This window comes from Myxine glutinosa, chromosome 9 (assembly GCF_964187855.1).
Source record: "Myxine glutinosa chromosome 9, kmMyxGlut1.1, whole genome shotgun sequence".
NCBI lineage: Eukaryota > Metazoa > Chordata > Myxini > Myxiniformes > Myxinidae > Myxine > Myxine glutinosa.
In genome coordinates this window covers 134083952-134098404 of record NC_136269.1, presented here as the reverse complement: position 1 = coordinate 134098404, position 14453 = coordinate 134083952, and the positions used below count along the sequence as shown (strand labels likewise).

Here is a 14453-nt window from a genome sequence, read left to right as displayed (position 1 = left end):
GACCATCTCCATTTACCATAATATTACGTACGCAAAATGGCGGAATTTTCACCCCATGCGCTTCGGACGTCTACAAATGTCCTCGGTTATAATTTCCACTCACACCCGTGCCCACGGGTGCCCCCCTTAACGGTACCACTCACAATCACACACACTGAGAACACTCACTATACGTGCACACCCTCGGTAGTCGGTACATGTACGTAATACTAAGACGCGCAACCCGAGCGGGTTTAAGGGGGGCTCTGGGAGTGCTAGGTTTAAGGGGGCTCTGGAGATGCTGAGTTTAAGGGGGCTCTGGGGATGCTGGGTTTAAGGGGGGCTCTGGGGATGCTGGGTTTAAGGGGGGCTCTGGAGATGCTGGGTTTAAGGGGGCTCTGGGGATGCTGGGTTTAAGGGGGGTTCTGGGGATGTTGGGTTTAAGGGGGGCTCTGGGAGTGCTGGGTTTAAGGGGGGCTCTGGGAGTGCTGGGTTTAAGGGGGGCTCTCGGAGTGCTGGGTTTAAGGGGGGCTCTCGGAGTGCTGGGTTTAAGGGGGCTCTGGGTTTAAGGGGGGCTCTGGAGATGCTGAGTTGAAGGGGGCTCTGGGGATGCTGGGTTTAAGGGGGGCTCTGGTGATGCTGGGTTTAAGGGGGGCTCTGGTGATGCTGGATTTAAAGGGGGCTATGGGCATGCTGGGTTTAAGGGGGATTCTTGGGGTGCTGGGTTTAAGGGGGCTCTGGGGTGCTGGGTTTAAGGGGGCTCTGGGTTTAAGGGGGCTCTGGGGGTGATGGGTTTAAGGGGGCTCTGAGGGTGCTTGGTTTAAGGGGGCTCTAGCGATGCTGGGTTTAAGGGGGGCTCTGGTGATGATGGGTTTAAGGGGGGCTCTGGGGATGCTCCACGTAGATCCACGAGTGTCTCGGGGGGGGGGGGGCAAAGGGGTATGCAGTTTCTCCAGACTCCCTAATCATTCCTCGATTCCTCTCAATCCCCCTTGCTTAATCCCGCCCTGTGCCCCTACCGACTGTTGCAAAAGTCCGATCATTAGACGTTGCGCAACCGGTGGTTCCGCAGGAGAGGAGGGAGGAGGCATCATGGGGAACGGAGGTACTTTGATCCCCAAGGTCTGGCAGGATCAAAGGTGTGCTTTTAATTGGGTTCATGGGTTTAGGTGTTTGTGTGTAACTCGCGCTAAACAGTTCAAATTTGTTTTTCGGGCTCAGGTAGATGTTTTTAGGTTTTCCTCCACTTCAGGTTGCATCAAATGTGGAGGTTTTAACTTTAAGGACATTTCTCACCCCGTTTGACATCAGGTGCGATGCCTGAGAATTCCCGACATCTTTCCTTGACCCTTTGGTGGGCCGGGAGCGTGAAATGGAGGAGGGAACGTGTCGTGGGGTGGAGGGGAGGGAGGGTTCGAGGGGAGGAGGAGACGGGATTGTGATCGGACTCGCACTTTGAGAAGGGCTGGATCCCAAAGTGGGTCGTGGGACCCAGGAGGGATGGAGGGCAGCGGGAACCTGTACCAGGTGGAGCGACGGCCTCACGGAAAGGTGCAGCAGCACCTTGGGGCAGCCCCACTGCACGACCTTTACGAAAATGAGAGTTCCATCGACTTCAGCAGCTACCTGGAGGGTGGGGGTCCGGGAGTCTCGGGGGGTCCGGGACCACACCTGGAGGCAGCGGAGCTGTTTGACGACCTGTTCTACAAACACGAACGCGGAGGTGATCTGCACCCCGGATATGGTGCTGCCGGACCGGGCGGAGCGCGGACAATGCGGGAGCGCCTCATGGGGTCTCAGTTACACCCGCACCTGCAGCACCTGATGGAACCGCAGCCGCCTCCTGGTGTGCGACCTGCGGTGAAGCGGGAGCCTCATGAACACCTGCGGGGATTCACGCCAGGTGCGCAGTCCAGCTTCGCGGCCCCCCCTTACTTCTTCTCCCCCTCGGAGTCTCGACCTTCTCAAGGTCCACCTCCAACGACCATGCACGTCCCTCCTGCGTACCCAACCCGTTCCCCCGTTGGAGATGCAGGTAAAACGACCATGGGAAACGGCTCCAGGAGTCGGACACGAAAGGAGATGGACAAGTCCAGCAACGAGTACCGGGCGCGGCGGGAACGGAACAACATCGCCGTCCGAAAAAGCCGAGACAAGGCGAAGCGACGCTCATTGGAGACACAGCAGCGGGTCCTGGAACTCACGACCGAGAACGAGAGACTTCTCCAGAGGATCGACGTGTTGGGTCGAGAGTTGAGCAACCTCCGACATCTCCTCAAAGGACTTCCCGACTCGGCCTTGGTTAAAGCTACGGGGGAGCTCGCCTAGCACCAAGACCCATGTGGTTACGCTGGATCGACAAGTATAGATGGGCGTGTACATGCGATGGATGGACATGCTGGATCGACAAGTATAGATGGGCGTGTGCATGCGATGGATGGACATGCCGGATGGACATGCTGGATCGACAAGTAGATGGGCGTGTGCATGCGATGGATGGACATGCTGGATCGACAAGTAGATGGGCATGTGCATGCAATGGATGGACATGCTGGATCGACAAGTATAGATGGGCGTCTGCATGCAATGCATGGACATGCCGGATGGACACTCTGGATCGACAAGTATAGATGGGCGTGTGCATGCAATGGATGGACATGCCGGATGGACATGCTGGATCGACAAATAGATGGGCGTGTGCATGCGATGGATAGACATGCTGGATCGACAAATAGATGGGCGTGTGTGCATGCGATGGATGGACATGCTGGATCAACAAGTATAGAGGGGCGTGTGCATGCAATGGATGGACATGCCGGATCGACATGCTGGATCGATGGATGGACATGCTGGATCGACAAATAGATGGGCGTGTGTGCATGCGATGGCCGGACATGCTGGATCGACACATTAAGGTCCCTACCGTACAGGATCAGCGGATGGATGAATGGACATGCAGTGATTCCAAAGGTTCGCAATTCCCATTCACCTTTAACTTATGCGGGTTAGTTATGGTCGGTCTCCGCTCGCTGCGAGTTGCCGCCATTTATCCATAGGAGAGTATTTTTGTAGAACGGCCGTTACAAACCTCAGGATTTTGTTTGCAGTCCGAGTGTATCTTTGTACACCAGAACGGCACTCAGTAGAGAGCATACCTCCGCCAGGTGAACAGTTTACGTTTTGTATCCCAGAGTAGACCAGAAAATCACAATACAGAATCACATTTAATCAAAATCATCCGTCCACAACTTTTTCAGATATCCTGCTTTGTATCATTTTTGTCCCTTTCTCCCAAAGGTGAACAATCATTAAAAAATTATACTAGCCGGATCCGGATCTTCACCAAAATTGAAACGATTCTTCCTTGTCAGACACCCAACCTGTCCACCAAGTTTTGTCCAAATCCATCCATAACTTTTTGAGATATCCTGATATGTATCGTTTTTGGTCCGATCTCCCAATGGTGAAGAATCACTTGAAAAAGTAAATAATTCTCATATCCGAATCCATATTCAGATCTTCACCAAAATCGAACCTAGTTGTCCTTGTCAGACACCCAACCTGTCCACCAAATTTCGTCCAAATCCGTCCATAACTTTTTGAGATATCCTGCTATGTATCGTTTTGGCCCATTCTCCCAATGGTGAAGAATCACTTGAAAAATTAAATAATTCTCATATCCGAATCCATATTCAGATCTTCACCAAAATCGAATCTAGTTGTCCTTGTCAGACACCCAACCTACCCACCAAATTTCGTCCAAATCCGTCCATAACTTTTTGAGATATCCTGCTATGTATCGTTTTGGCCCTTTCTCCCAATGGTGAAGAATCACTTGAAAATTCTTGTAGCCGGATCTGGATCTTCACCAAAATCGAATCATTTCGTCGGTGTCACATACGCTACATCTCTGCCAAATTTTGTCCGAATCAGTCAACAACTTTTTGAGACATCTTGTTCACAAACGAACGAACAGTAGCGTATGTGACACCGACGAAAATTTGGCAGGGGGTGAAAACATAACCTCCATCCATCTTTGGTGGCGGAGGTAAATACGCACCCCGGGGTCCCCAAAAGCCTATAGGAGTGTCTGGTTATAACGGTATCGGGAAAGGGAAGCAAAAGTGGGGGTTACACCATTTTACCTGTTCCCCCCATTTGGGAATCAAAAAAAGTGGGGAGGGGCATGGGGGCAGGATTATCCCGCTGAGTTGTTCCCCCCATTTGGGAATCCAAGTGGGTGAGGGATATTCCTATTGACCTGTTCCTATAATTTATAAATTAAGGGGACAAGGGGGAGGTTGTCCCATTTAAGTGTTCTCCCCACTTAGAAATCAGAAATCTAGAGGAGGGGGGGCGGGGGATTCTCCGGTTTACCTGTTCCCCCACACACTCAAATACAAGTGTAAGATAATTTGGTGAGATGGAAATCCCAATGAACTTGTGCAAGTGGTTTTCCATAAAGAATGAAACCATACTAATCATAGTCGTGAATCATTCGGGAGGGGGGGGAGGGGTAATGGGACTTATTTTGGGAGGTTGGACGTGTTCGTGAAGGTTCGGGTCCAGGTGTGCACAGCTTTTTCAACTAATCGGCCGAAACTCATCCCTGCCATCCCACAAGCAAGACACGAGCAGAGATCAAGGCTCCTCAATTTATTAACGTAGATGCCAAGACATGCGTTGTGGGTAAAGTAAAATGAGGAAAAAAAGTTGAGAAAAGGATGGTAGGAGAGAAAAAGGAAGGTGTGAAAAAATACAACCAGATTTACCGTTTTTAGAGAAGGGTTAATGTTCGCTCTTACATGAGCCTCGAGCTTGTACACCAAAAAAATAAATTAAATAAATAAATAAATAATAAACCAACGCTGCTCATTGTGTACATAATAAATAGATCGTCTCTTACTGCCGAGCAAAAGAGCTACTTGCATCTTCGGTGTTTTTGTTGTGGACACCTTTCTCCGGCATCGTTTCCACCAGAGACGTCTGGTCGCAAGGATTACACTAGGTGGTTTGCCATTGCCTTTCCAGTGGCGATGGGGTACCAATTTGGTCAGGGTGCCGGCACACAATGGCCGAGACTCCGCGTGACCGTTAACGTCCTCCAACCCATGCCAGCACAAAGGACGCCCAGCTTAAACATGCATCCGAGGGAGGACGCATCTTGAGACCCGCAAAGGACCAATCGGACGGGTTTATAATCACGTCGGGAATCAAACCCAGACAAGGACGGCTCAAGGGCAAGTGCGCTACCTGGAGGCCCAAAATGGCGCCCGCTTAGCAGTCTACCCAGCGAGTCGGGCCGCGCCGAGTTATTCCGGAACAGAAGTGCGTGACCCGTCCGTGTCTGTGCCACGGCCTTGAGCACCGCGGAGGTGCGTCACCCGGCGATGAAACGTCCACCTCTTCATGTTTATTATCTCTGTGCAGCGTTATTGCCTCGACTCGCCAGACAGGGCCCTAAAGACCATTAATAACTAACACAACCCGCCGTTAACCATCGTCATCTCCAAAAATGGACCTTGTAAACATGACCGAACGAACGGTAAACGGTAAACATTTTACATCAAAACACCATCGACTACTTCTTGGAAAAGGTCTCGATGTAACAACTGTACCAGGCAGGGGGTCGACACTTTGTCTCTGCCAGGGTCACGTGACGTTCTGGAGGTCCTGGGGGTGCGGCAAGTGTTGCGATCCGATCTCTGTCCTCAACCTGATGTCCATAAGACAAAGGGAATGCGGAACACCAGGCTGTTTGGGCAGCACCATGCAGTGTATCGGTCCAACCTGTCGGCCCAGGTAGCTCTTCACGTCACACGCCTGGCAGGTGCTTAACTGGGGGCAATGGTTGCAGCGGGCAGGTGATTAGAACACATTCATTTTACTCTTGATAAATAATACAAGAATGTCTTCCGACAAATGATCACGGGGCACACATGGTTACAACATGGCGACAATGAGGGATACCTGTACTATGAGGGATACAGACAGACACACGTACCCAAAGGCACACAGGTACCAGGCTATATGACTGGATGGACGTGATTCACAAGTGCACATAACAGAAACGTCGTGTAGGTGGACAGCCACGGGACAAGAGAGACAGGTAAACTGGGTTCGGCACTTGGGGTTGAGACAAATGAGCAAACGTGAGGCTTTGGATCCACAATTTGTCCTCCTACGCTCGAACTTGGTGTGCGGCACATTCGTGATTTTACACTGTCATCTCTTCTCCAAGAAGTGCACACGGATTCTCCAACTTACGACTTCACAGGCAGGTAAAGGCCTGTCAGATCTAATAGTGGGGCGGCTTAGCCCAAATATTCAAAAGAATTGTGCATTTTGTGATACAAGCACCAAATTTGGCACAAATGTACATTAATATGTTGCGAACATTTTGAGATATTGGGCCACTTGAAATTCCGTAATTTTTTTTTTCAAATTTTTTCAAATTTCGTAATTTCAAATTTTTCGGGTGACACCGTCACAATTTCGGTCTTCGAGGCCGGCCGATAGGCAAAGTGTGACCGGAAGGGACGAGGTTCTCCTGACCACGTGGCCCTCGATCTGGGAAGCGAGAGGCGTTCCATTAGTGGACGCGCCCCTCACGCCCGACTTTTGGGCGGCCCCGGCAGGCCGTTTGTTTTGACGTTCCGTGACAGGCCCCGCACCCCCACCTCCGGGCCGACCGGAAGCTTGTGCTGAGTACATCATACCTGAACAACTCAGTGAGGCAGAACACAGCAGTGCACACCAGGGTGACCCCTTCAGTGCATAAACCAATTAACCTGTCCACTGCAGGGCATATAGAAATGAAGTTATTTTCTGCATATAATAATAATATAAGTTCAGTTCTACATAACAATTTCTGTTATCACCACTACCACTACCACTACTACAAGCTTTGTCTGGAATTTTTTGGACTAACAGACAAACAGACATACAGACAAGCTGGGATCAAAACATTACCTCCTTCCACCATTGAGTGTAGAGGTAAACATCATGGAAATTATATCATGCCCTAGATTTAATTCATGCTTACCCGTGTATTTGCTTCACTGGTTCACAAGGTCTTTTGCATACATGTAATTCAGACTCTCGTCTTCATTGCTGACCACACAATGTTCGCAACATATTAATGTACATTTGTGCCAAATTTGGTGCTTGTATCACAAAATGCACAATTCTTTTGAATATTTGGGCTAAGCCGCCCCACTATATCGGCCGGCCTCGAAGACCGAAATTGTGACGGTGTCACCCGAAAAATTTGAAATTACGAAATTTGAAAAAATTTGAAAAAAAAAATTACGGAATTTCAAGTGGCCCAATATCTGAAAATGTTCGCAACATATTAATGTACATTTGTGCCAAATTTGGTGCTTGTATCACAAAATGCACAACAGGTTTGCTATGCTGCTACACTATAATACAAAATCACAATTTTACAAACTTTAAGACAAAATGTTCGCAATTAGCTTGTATTTCTCCCTTAAAACTGACTTTGCCATCTGCATTACCAGCCGAGTGTTTGGTGTACTCCAGCCGAGTGTTTGGTGTACTCCAGCCGAGTGTTTGGTGTACTCCAGCCGAGTGTTTGGTGTACTCCAGCCGAGTGTTTGGTGTACTTCAGCCGAGTGTTTGGTGTACTCCAGTCATCCAGCGGAAAAAGAAATGCTCTCGATTTTCCCGAATTTGTTGTCATTTGCGGTTGTATAGCAAGGATTGTTTCATAAAGAGTATCTCCCATCATCATCATCATCATCTTTGCTGCAGAAACATGCTCTTGACAAGGGCTATGTGGGATGATTTTCATTGTGCTGCTTGGTTTTGGTTGTGCTGAGTGGTTTTGGTTATGCTGAGTGGTTTTGGGAGTGCCGAGTGGTTTTGGCAGTGCTGAGTGGTTTTGGGAGTGCTGAGTGGTTTTGGGAGTGCTGAGTGGTTTTGGTAGTGCCGAGTGGTTTTGGTAGTGCCGAGTGGTTTTGGTAGTGCCGAGTGGTTTTGGCTGTGTCGAGTGGTTTTGTTTGTGCCGAGTGGCTTTGGCTGTGCTGAGTGGTTTTGGCTGTGCCGGGTGGTTTTGGCTGTGCCGAGTGGTTTTGGCTGTGCCGAGTGGTTTTGGCTGTGCCGAGTGGTTTTGGCTGTGCCGAGTGGTTTTGGCTCTGCCGAGTGGTTTTGGCTGTGCCGAGTGGTTTTGGCTGTGCCGAGTGGTTTTGGCTGTGCCGAGTGGTTTTGGCTGTGCCGAGTGGTTTTGGCTGTGCCGAGTGGTTTTGGCTGTGCCGAGTGGTTTTGGCTGTGCCGAGTGGTTTTGGCTGTGCCGAGTGGTTTTGGCTGTGCCGAGTGGTTTTGGGAGTGCCGAGTGGTTTTGGCTGTGCCGAGTGATGTTGGCTGTGCCGAGTGGTTTTTGCTGTGCCGAGTGGTTTTGGCTGTGCAGAGTGGTTTTGGCTGTGCAGAGTGGTTTTGGCTGTGCCGAGTGATGTTGGCTGTGCCGAGTGATGTTGGCTGTGCCGAGTGGTTTTGGCTGTGCCGAGTGGTTTTGGCTGTGCCGAGTGGTTTTGGCTGTGCCGAGTGGTTTTGGCTGTGCAGAGTGGTTTTGGCTGTGCCGAGTAGTTTTGTTTGTGCTGGGTGGTTTTGGTTGTGCCGGGTGGTTTTGGCTGAGCCGAGTCGTTTTGGCTGTGCCGAGTCGTTTTGTTTCTGCTTGGTGGTTTTGGCTGTGCTGGGTGGTTTTGGCTGTTCTGGGTGGTTTTGGCTGTGCTGGGTGGTTTTGGCTGTGCTGGGTGGTTTTGGCTGTGCTGGGTGGTTTTGGCTGTGCTGGGTGGTTTTGGCTGTGCCGAGTGGTTTTGGCTGTGCCGGGTAGTTTTGGCTGTGCTGAGTGGTTGTGGCAGTGCTGGGTGGTTTTGGCATTGCTGGGTGGTTTTGGCAGTGCTGAGTGGTTTTGGCTGTGCTGAGTGGTTTTGGTTATGCTGAGTGGTTTTGGGAGTGCCGGGTGGTTTTGTTTGTGCTGGGTGGTTTTGGGAGTGCTGAGTGGTTTTGGCTGTGCCGAGTGGTTTTCGCTGTGCCGAGTGGTTTTGGCTGTGCCGAGTGATGTTGGCTGTGCCGAGTGGTTTTTGCTGTGCCGAGTGGTTTTGGCTGTGCCGAGTGGTTTTGGCTGTGCCGAGTGGTTTTGGCTGTGCCGAGTGGTTTTGGCTGTGCCGAGTGGTTTTGGCTGTGCCTAGTGGTTTTGGCTGTGCTGGGTGGTTTTGGCAGTGCTGAATGGTTTTGGCTGTGCCGGGTGGTTTTGGCTGTGCCGGGTGGTTTTGGCTGTGCCGAGTGGTTTTGGCTGTGCCGAGTGGTTTTGGCTATGCCGGGTGGTTTTGGCTGTGCCGGGTGGTTTTGGCTGTGCCGGGTGGTTTTGGCTGTGCCGAGTGGTTTTGCTTGTGCTGGGTGGTTTTGGTAGTGCTGGGTGGTTTTGGCTGTGCCGAGTGGTTTTGGTAGTGCTGGGTGGTTTTGTTTGTGCTGGGTGGTTTTGGGAGTGCTGGGTGGTTTTCGCAGTGCTGGTGGTTTTTGCTGTGCCGAGTGGTTTTGGCTGTGCCGAGTGGTTTTGGCTGTGCCGAGTGGTTTTGGCTGTGCTGGGTGGTTTTGGTTGTGGTGGGTGGTTTTGGCTGTGCTGAGTGGTTTTGGCTGTGCTGGGTGGTTTTGGCAGTGCTGGGTGGTTTTGGCTGTGCCGAGTGATTTTGGCTGTGCTGAGTGGCTTTGGTTGTGCTGAGTGGTTTTAGTAGTGCTGGGTGGTTTTAGTTGTGCTGGGTGGTTTTAGTTGTGCCGAGTGGTTTCGGTTGTGCTGGGTGGTTTTAGTTGTGCCAGGTGGTTTTAGTTGTGCCGAGTGGTTTTTTGGTTTCTTTCCTAATCAAAAACTTCCAACGGTGTCAGGCATCTCACCCAACATTGTAAAAATGCGACACTGGCTGGAAACTGCTTACAAAAGAACAAACATCTGTGCGGGGAGATGTCAGAGGACAATCCGTGCATGGTTGGGGAGTGGGTTGAGGTTGAAGATGGGTGGGGGCAGAGGAGGTGGGGGGGCAGGGGAGGTGGGTAACTTTTTGACCTGTCCAGATTTTTTGCAGAAGTATGTTCAAACGTCTGACGTTATCTTTTCAATAAATATTTTACATCATTACTGTTAATCTTTTCTTGGAGGTGGGGGAGGCCGACAGGATAGTGTAGAGGTATGCACACTCACTTCTGAGCTGTCTAGCTTGGGTTTGAATCCCGACACAGGTTTGAATCCTGACATACGTTAAACTGAGCGTGCTATCTCGTCCCATCTGTCAGCAGGAGTTTGTGTACATTTAACGTCACAGTGTCTATCCTAAAAAGTATATGAGTTATCGGCGGCACGCTGAAAATAATCACCTTCAGTTAAGTGTTAGGCCTGGGCAGACAGTAAAACGTTCCTCTGCTCAGCCCACAAAAGATGGGAATAAATAGGGTGTTGGAGAAGCATTATTAGTAATCGTAACAGTAGTCATACTACGTAATAGGAGTTGTTATCTGGGCTTAAACCGCACTATGTATCAAGACACTTGCTCTTTAATAGTGAGTCAAACATATCACGTGAAGATGTACCCGACCGCCTTTCTATTATGCTATACTACAGAAAAAGGAAAGGCAGCGTACATGTACATGTTAACCAAGCATTTATCTGCAATTCCAATCCATTTTATCGACGAGCAAAAGTACGCTTGTAAATATTTATTGCAAACAAGAAAAACAAATAAATCAACCCCCCCAAATGTATAGCCAATAGTGAAGCTGCTCTGAACACAAGGCCTCATCCCAGCGTTTGGACAGAATCAAGGGATCGAAAAATGAAGGTCGGGCAGTGTACCCCATGGCCGCCCTTGCTTCCTCGGCGCCTGCTCAACATACACCCGCTATCGTGCTTCTTTTGAATGCTGTCAGAGATTTGCCTCTCTCGTGTTTACGGCCGTTTGCAATTACACCGTTCACATCAACGTAGCCACATGATCAAGGTAACGTGCATGGGTGCTTGCCTCCGATAAATCAATCTGTTACATTTTTAATGGAGAAATCTCAGCATAAAGACAGGCTGTTATACTTGTGCCAGGAAGCGTACACATTATAACCGATGGATTGAAACAAAGTTCCGAAACGAGCAGCAATCGTCCAACTTGACACAAGACGCTGGAACTCAGACCACATCAATTATTATCTCACCTGGAACGAAGTTCAGGGGAGCTTATGCGATGGCGCGTCGTCCGTCCGTCCGTCCGTAAACACTTGAAAGTTCTTCTCCAAAACCGCTGATGGGATTGCGACCAAATTTGGCACAAATGATATTTGTTGTGTTGACTAAAGTTTGTTCATGGCATTGAAAAATCGGGTTCTAAGGGGGTTTACTGGGGTCATAGTGCATCCAGGTCTGACGCCCCACAAAATAGGAATTTCCTTTTTTCTCTGAAACTACACACAATATTTCGATGAAACTTGACCACAACCTTCATCACCTGTGATGCACCAAAATTTGTTCACGGCATTAAAAAAAATCTGCCCCTTTGGGGGTTGTCCCCCAAAATAGGTATTTTTAATGTTTGTTTAAAGTCTTATGATTATTGTAGTATGATTCTACATGCTGCCCTGTCTTCTAGAAACCATTCAAATTCGTTTAAAATACCTTTAGTCAGTGCAGTATACTGTTTATTCTACCAGGTGAGCGCCAGGGATATTGCACCTATGTTTACACATTCGCATCCTGGTATACTTCTTGGAAGGCAATGGCAAACCACCCAGTATAAACCATACCAAGAAACTGCTTTCGCAGCACCAATGCTCCGTAAATAGTATGGTGCATCTCATCTCATCCATGTCTTTTGTAAGAAAAGACAACGATGGGTCCGACTTTGGAAGGAGGACTTGCTGGTCTGGCTTCGATTCATGATGGAATAGATCCGGAAGAAAATAAAACCTTCACTAGTTATTTACAAACAGGCATTGTACTGCATCAGAGTGCACTAATATTTTGGAGGAGACCTTAAGACAGCTTCCCGTCTACAAATACTGGTACGTGTACGGAACAGACTGCGTTTCATTTGACCACGACTACCATTGAGAAAGCAATGGCAAACTATCCAGGGGGTAACCCTCACCAAATTACTTCTTAAACAGCACTCCTTTAGTATCTGTTGGGAGGGTGTCAAGGCCACGATACTGATCCAGTGGCCTACAATTGTGTACCATGCTTTATACAGAGTGTCGGTTCTGCCAAAGCAATTTCTTGGCTAGGGTAACAATACAGGACGGGTCACTCCACCCGAAGCTACCCTGAAGTTTCAACGGATATTGTTTGTAAGGCATCTTCAGCTCCTGATAGTTTCAGTTTTTTGACAATTTGTTATTTTAAATTACCAGCATTGGAAGGGAAGGTCACAGCTTGGGGGAGCTTAGTGAAGTTTTTTGTTTCTATTTGTGGAGAACCTCGGGTCTTGAGTGGAAGGGTAGTAAACTGAGTAAAAAATAAATAATTTAGGGGATAGGGAGAAAGGAAAACGTTATTGGAAGAGGATAAAAGTAAGAAGAGTTTGAACCCAGCCTGGCCTGGTCATACCAAAGACTTAAAAAAAAAAAAGGTACGTGCTGCTTACACGGACAAACAACCATTGCACAGAGTTGAAGGGCCTTATGGCTTCTTCCTGCATCTTCCAAAGGAAACTCATATCTACAGAAAAAGACTATGGTACTTAGAATGATCGTTTTTTTAAAGGCCATTTTCCCCGCTAGAGCGGGGGTTAGCCTTGCGGGCCCCATGACAATCATGGTTCCCTGTTTGAGGCAATGTTTTTATGGCCGGATGCCCTTCCTGACGCCAACCCTTGGTCACGCTCTTACGATGCGCAGGGATACGGTGTACCTATTCTAAGCCGGGGTACACACCGGGATCATTCATCCCAGCAAGCTGGTACTCAATTTGCCGACCTCGGAAGGATGACAGGCTGAGTCAACCCCCCTGGCGTTAATTCAGCGATCGACCGGGATTCGAACCCAGGATCCTGGGATCCCAAGCCGGCACGCTAACCGCTAAACCAACACCAGGCTCAACTATGGTACTTAGGCTCGCAGAAAACCCTCACAGTCCTTCAACCAACTGGCCTACTTGTTCAGTGATCTGAGATACTACTTTGTAGACAGCCCGTTCAAATCTAGCATGCTATGGCCTGGAATATCAAGTCATTCTCATTCCATTGTTACTTACTTGTACCTTGACCAGAAAGTTGTTCGAGTGAGCTGGACAGGACAGCAACACTTCACAGACCAAACCTTGACCCAACTCATCTCTGCACACCCAACACGCCACAGGCAGGGCACAGGAGCAACAGTCATGGGTGAAGCACTAGTTTAGAAATGGGGCATAATGGTATGGAGGAAAGACACATGGATCGTAATGAGCACGGTTGAGGAGGAGAGTGAGAATAAGTAAGGTGTAGACAAAGGCCTTCCCTATCCAACCACCTGGATATTAAATCTCTGTGCAGAGAGCAGTTCTTACAATGGCTGCTCATCATCTGGTTTTGAGAAGCAGCCTGGACTTCTTCAGAGAGAATACCTGCACACAGACAAACACATGGTGAGCAGGGAATCAGATGAGTGAGTAATCAAGGAGACATCCTCCCATTAAATTAAGCAGAAAATAAATTACACATCTAGATGAGGATAAAAATGAGGTGAGCTAACAGGAGTGGGATAATTGAGGTGAGTGGGGAAATGTGAGGAGACAGGGGATGGGTGAGATAGCTATTGGAGTATTGGGTGAGTGGGGAATCCAGAGGGAGAGTTATCCATTACATTACGGCAAGAATGGAATTAGGCTGGCGGTAGGGGATGTGGGGTTCGGGGAGGGGGGAGGTAGGGGGTATCTATTGAGGTGAGCTTGGAATTGTGGAAGGGTGGGGGTGTCCTGGCCCCTAAAACTGAAAGGACCGCGTTATCACAAGACCACAGCACAAACAAAGTGGTCGGCACATAACAGACAAAGAACAAAGTCCAACAGGACAGGGGGAAAGATTTGTCGAGTCCAGAATCGTGAAAACTACTGCAAATGAAACTCGGCCTTTAAAAAGTCATAAATTAGGACAAAATCTTTGGCTTAAGTGATTTAGAATGAGGTGTCTACCAATAGGGGGGGGGGGGGGGGACTGCAGACGCGAGGGATAAAAAGCCGGTGAGACAGACAGTTCATCCAAGTCACGATGCTACAAATTTCTTTGCTGATTTCTATCATGTCATGAGCGTTAATCTATGGTCATCACAGGAGTTTCACCGAATACACAGAGTTAACTGGTAGGTGAACAGACCACCTCATGTCATGGTGCGCGCCACTTCATTTGGAATGAATCGACTTCAGGAAGATGAGAAAGTAAAGTCAAAGTTTTTCGAAAATCAAATTCGGAGCCTACACTGGTGCAACGTTTACCGAACACTCA

The 14453-nt window shown here is 48.9% G+C and overlaps 2 protein-coding genes across 8 annotated transcripts in view; one reads left to right on the top strand and one right to left on the bottom strand.

Annotated features, from left to right (window-relative positions):
* Nucleotides 1-1393: 1393 nt before the first annotated feature.
* Nucleotides 1394-4456, top strand: LOC137418774 (CCAAT/enhancer-binding protein alpha-like). Its single transcript, XM_068104897.2, has one exon. It carries the CDS (start codon nt 1480-1482, stop codon nt 2305-2307), a length of 828 nt encoding a protein of 275 aa, XP_067960998.1. The 5' UTR covers nt 1394-1479; the 3' UTR covers nt 2308-4456.
* A 164-nt stretch (nt 4457-4620) lies between these two features.
* Nucleotides 4621-14453, bottom strand: part of SPIDR (scaffold protein involved in DNA repair) — a 118427-nt gene continuing 108594 nt past the window's right edge. For 5 of the 7 annotated variants that reach the window (XM_068128115.2, XM_068128117.2, XM_068128118.2 and 2 more), the window contains 3 exons: nt 13483-13576; nt 13226-13307; nt 4621-5817 (listed from right to left, as the gene is read on the bottom strand). In XM_068128115.2, coding sequence (XP_067984216.2) covers nt 5632-5817; nt 13226-13307; nt 13483-13576 — 362 coding nt within the window. In that variant the 3' untranslated portion in view covers nt 4621-5631. The remainder of the gene's footprint in view (nt 5818-13225; nt 13308-13482; nt 13577-14453) is intronic. The other 2 variants (XM_068128116.2, XM_078784960.1) reach the window with 1 other exon arrangement.

Excerpts from the sequence above, each read along its gene's own strand:
- LOC137418774 (XM_068104897.2), top strand. The coding sequence starts at position 1,480 with ATGGAGGGCAGCGGGAACCTGTACCAGGTGGAGCGACGGCCTCACGGA.